At 37.4% G+C, this 4,525-nt stretch overlaps 1 protein-coding gene across 1 annotated transcript; it reads right to left on the bottom strand.

Moving 5' to 3' along the window:
* Positions 1-3,255: 3,255 nt before the first annotated feature.
* LOC121471592 (olfactory receptor 1009) lies at positions 3,256-4,200 on the bottom strand. Its single transcript, XM_041722384.1, has one exon. The coding sequence runs from the start codon at positions 4,198-4,200 to the stop codon at positions 3,256-3,258; it is 945 nt and encodes a 314-aa protein (XP_041578318.1).
* Positions 4,201-4,525: the final 325 nt, after the last annotated feature.

Here is a 4,525-nt window from a genome sequence, read left to right as displayed (position 1 = left end):
TGCCCCTTCCTCCCTTGTTCTCTCTTTCTCTATCAAATAAATAAATAAAATCGTTTTAAAAAATAAAATAAATAAATGAGTTCAATTGGCCCATTCCTTAGATGAGCTACCCATAAAATATCAAGAGCCTTGGCAAAAGTAGAGTGTCTCATATTCTGTATGTTGGCAAATTGAACACCAATAAAAAATAAATTTATTATTAAAAATAAAAAAAAAAAAGTAGAGTGTCTCAGAGATGATTCCGGTGGATTCCAGGGAATTTTTAAGCACTTGAAGAAGACCTGATATCACCCATTCCATTCTGAATGTCAGATTCTTCACCAAGAGATATTTTATATGCACAGGCGCTTATAATCAATTCCATATCCTGGGGCACCTGGGTGGCACAGTCAGTTACGCATCTGCCTTTGGCTCAGGTCATGATCCCAAGGTTCTGGGATGGAGCCCCATGTCAGGCTCCCAGCTCACTAGGGAGCCTACTTCTCCCTCTCCCTGTTTGTGCTGATGTGCTCTCTCTTGCTCTCTCGCTCTCTCTCTCTCTCTCTCTCAAATAAATAAGTGTATTATTATCTAAGTATGTCTTAACTTTGGTTATTAATTAATTGAATATTTGGCAACTCCCACATTTGGGGCATATATATTGATGATTGTTAAGTCCTCTTGTTGGATAGATCCTTTAAGTATGATATATGTCCCTCTTCATCTCTCACTACAGTCTTAGGGATAAATTTTAGTTTATCTGATATAAGGATGGCTACCCCTGCTTTCTTTTGAGGACCATTTGAATGGTAAATGGTTCTCCAACCTTTTATTTTCAGGCTGTAGGTGTCCTTATGTCTAAAATGAGTCTCTTGTAGAGAGCAAATAGATGGACCTTTTTAAAAAATCTACAATCCCTTTTCTTGACCAGAAACATTTTCTTAAATGGTTTATAAAACTTTCATTATTTGAGTGACACATAAAATGTGGTATAGCTTGTCTGGTGGTGTCTCCCAACATCATGAAGTGAACAAAATCTAAAATTCTATGACCCACATTATTTCTCCATCACAACTCCCCAAGGCTGCAAGAGGCAAGTATTCTGGGAGGGAGATACAGGGTTGTGATTTGAATCAATTCACGCTTAGTGAGACTCAGAGTGGCCACTGAATGACTTGAATGACTCTCTTGCCCTTACCCTTAAATAGCTCTCCTCCCAGATTGCTTCAGATATGTGCGTGTCTCATCACTCATACCAGAGGGAACATGGGGCTCACAAAACTCCCTGTGGACCCCAGGCTGAACCAAAGCTACTACCTGGATCCCAATAACTCAGGTGTAAAAGGTTTGGGGTGTTTTGTTGTAGTTTTTTTTAAATGTTGCATAATTTTCCTAGTCCAAAATCACAGATAAAACAGATCAGGTTCGTATTTGTACCCTGTAACATTAAGCTTAGAGATTCTAGGAAAAAAAAAAAAAAACACGCAATGGGAGAGGGGGAAAAAAACCAAAAGAATGCTCACGAACCTTCCTTTAGTGCAGGATCTGTGCTGTAAAGAAAGGCACAGCCTAAAACATTGATAATTTTCCTTTCAGCAAAAAAAAAAAAAAAAAAGTAAGTCACTTATTTCAACACTAAAACAAAGACACACATCTGAGAGTGAGAGTGTTGATCCCAGCCTTCACCTAATTAACTACTTCAAAAATAAATAAATAATGTAAATTAAATGGAAGAAATTTCCGAGCTAAAATCTGAATCCTTTTCAGAGCAACCCATTGGCACTAATTCTGTCTGTCTAGTTTCCTAGCCCATGACTCATACCTGCTGTCTGAAATAGTTGCCTCACTGAAACTGTGATTATCCTTAGCCTACACATCACTTCATTGTCTTGGTATTCAGTTCTCTGCACAACTTGCTCACTCTCTCTGATTGCAAACCACCCTATTATGACCAGTCATTGCAAAGTGATCTGCTTAGAATAACTGCAATATTTAAAGCATGATCCCAAGAACGGATGGCTAGGACACCATCATCCCATCAACACTGCCAAAGAAAATATTTGTTTATCCAGGAAATCCATCATGAAATTTATTAGTCACAGACTTGAGATACATTTATACTCTAGCTCTCCCTGTATTGTTACCAAGGCATGTTTCACTCTCCTTTTTCCCCCTCTATCTTTCTATAATCTAGAGATAAATTTTATATTTTTAGATCACACTCAGCGATCAGGGCTCAAAAGCCTGCAGATTGTTGCACCGAAAGTGTTGCACCAAAACAACACTTTTCAGAAATCATTTTCTCTTACCGGAAGTAATTATAATACCTCTTGAATTGTTTAAATGTTTTATGAGGGACAGAAAGGTGTTTAAAAATGTGTAAACTACATCCTATTGTATTTTTCTTTTTTTCTAATTTGGAACAACAATAAAAGGCTAACATGAAAACAGGATATACATTTTCTGCATTTTAGTTTACCTCTGACTTCTCAACACCTATTGCCTCTGATTCTTTAGAATTTTCTTCTTCTCTCATTCACCTGTTTGTATTTTATTTCTAAATTCTATAAGTGATACCTACTTATTTTTGTCGAAAGAAACAGAAAAAACTAAATATCAAATATTAAAGTAATAGTTGGAACAACTTCAGAGCTAAATATGTAGAGAGGCATCTCTGTTGCCACTTGTAACTTGGTGGAAAAGTAAGAATATAAGTTTTGTGTTGTCAATATTGTTCACTTTTTACTTGTCTATATTTACTTTTTTCTGCAGTGATTGTGACGTGGTATTCTTAAAGACAAGAATAAAGAAAATAGGCATAAAAGATATTTAAAGGAAATGATACGAGGAGTTTCTTTAGTTAAAAGAATCATCCATAGCTAAGTGACCTGCTCTGTTTCCTATTTTCAATTCTGTGTTTAGGGATGGTGACCATATGTGTCATTCCAATAAATTGCACCTGGTCTGGACATATTGGTCCAGCCAGTGCCGTAGTATTAATAGCTAGATGATCCAACACTTATTAGATTTTTATCCTATTTCCAATAATAAAATTGTTTGAGGAAGCATAATTACTCTGACTCAGGACTGGGAATTTTTATCATCACACACGTGATTGAAATAGAGCTTTAAAGAAAAAATTGGCAAGGATACCATATTCCAAATTCTGCCCATTGCTTAGCATCTTCAGATGAGGAGCAGGTAGACCTTTCACATCTAGAAGGTATATATATATATATATATAGTGTATATATATTTTTTATTCCTGACAGGAATTTAACTTCTGATGCAAAACTTCCTCCTGACGATCATTCTGTGCATGGCAGCTTTCACTTCTTTATTTCTCAAGCTGTAGATGAGAGGATTCAACATGGGGATCACCGCTGTGTAGAACACTGAGACCACTTTATTGACATCCAGGGAAAAAATTGCACCTGGCCTCACGTAGATAAAGAAGAGTGTCCCGTATAAGATGGACACCGCGGTGAGATGGGAGGAACAGGTGGAAAAGGCTTTGCGCCTCCCATCGGCAGAACGGATCCTCAGGATGGCAGTAAGGATGTAAAAATAGGAGATTATAATGGTCAGGCTACTGACAACCAGTACGGCTCCAGCCACAATGAAAACTAACAATTTATTGATCCGGGTGTCAGCACATACCAAAGAAAGAAGGGGGGACATGTCACAGAAGAAATGATTGATAATGTTGGAGCCACAAAAGGGAAGTCGGAAAGCAGCCGTCGTGTGAGTCATGGTGCTCAGAAACCCAACAGTGTAGGGTCCAACCACCAGCTGTATGCAGAGTCTCTGTGACATGGCAACAGAATATAATAATGGGTTACAGATGGCAACATAGCGATCATAGGCCATGGATGCCAGCAGAAGACACTCAATGGCCACAAAGAATCCAAAGAACCATTGCTGCAAAGCACAGCCCAGGAAGGAGATGGCCTTCTTTTCAGCGAAGAAGTCGGTGAGCATCTTGGGACCCACAACTGAAGAAAAGCAGATGTCCACGAAAGACAGGTGACTGAGAAAAAAGTACATGGGTGTGTGAAGGCGGGAATCCATCTGGATGAGAATAATCATACCCAAGTTTCCTGTCATGGTAACAAAGTAAAAAAGTAGAAAGAGCAAGAAAAGGAAGACTTGCATCCGAGGATGATACTTCAAGCCTATGAAAATAAATTCTGTGATTCTTGTATGGTTTCCATCAGCCATCGATTGTGTTGGTCTTCTAGAGTGAGAAAAACAGAAAATAGATATGCATACGACTTTAAGTTCTTTAAAAGCATAACATAATACACAAGAAAAGAAACTGTAGGCCCAATTTTGGAAAAATCGATATAAGAGACTAAATTAAATGCTAGCAAATCAAACATAGTAAAGCTCTTAAAAGCAATATGGCTTAAACGTTTTAAAGAGAAAATTAGAACTAAGAATTGGGTCACCATTAGAAAACCTGTAAAATTACTCACCACATTTACATATTAAAAGAAAATGCATTATAATTATTTCAGTAAAATTCTTTAATTTGCTAAATATG

This window comes from Vulpes lagopus, chromosome 11 (genome assembly GCF_018345385.1).
Source record: "Vulpes lagopus strain Blue_001 chromosome 11, ASM1834538v1, whole genome shotgun sequence".
In the NCBI taxonomy this organism is placed as follows: domain Eukaryota; kingdom Metazoa; phylum Chordata; class Mammalia; order Carnivora; family Canidae; genus Vulpes; species Vulpes lagopus.
Note: the sequence above shows the minus strand (reverse complement) of the source record. Positions and strands in the feature narration are given on the sequence as shown.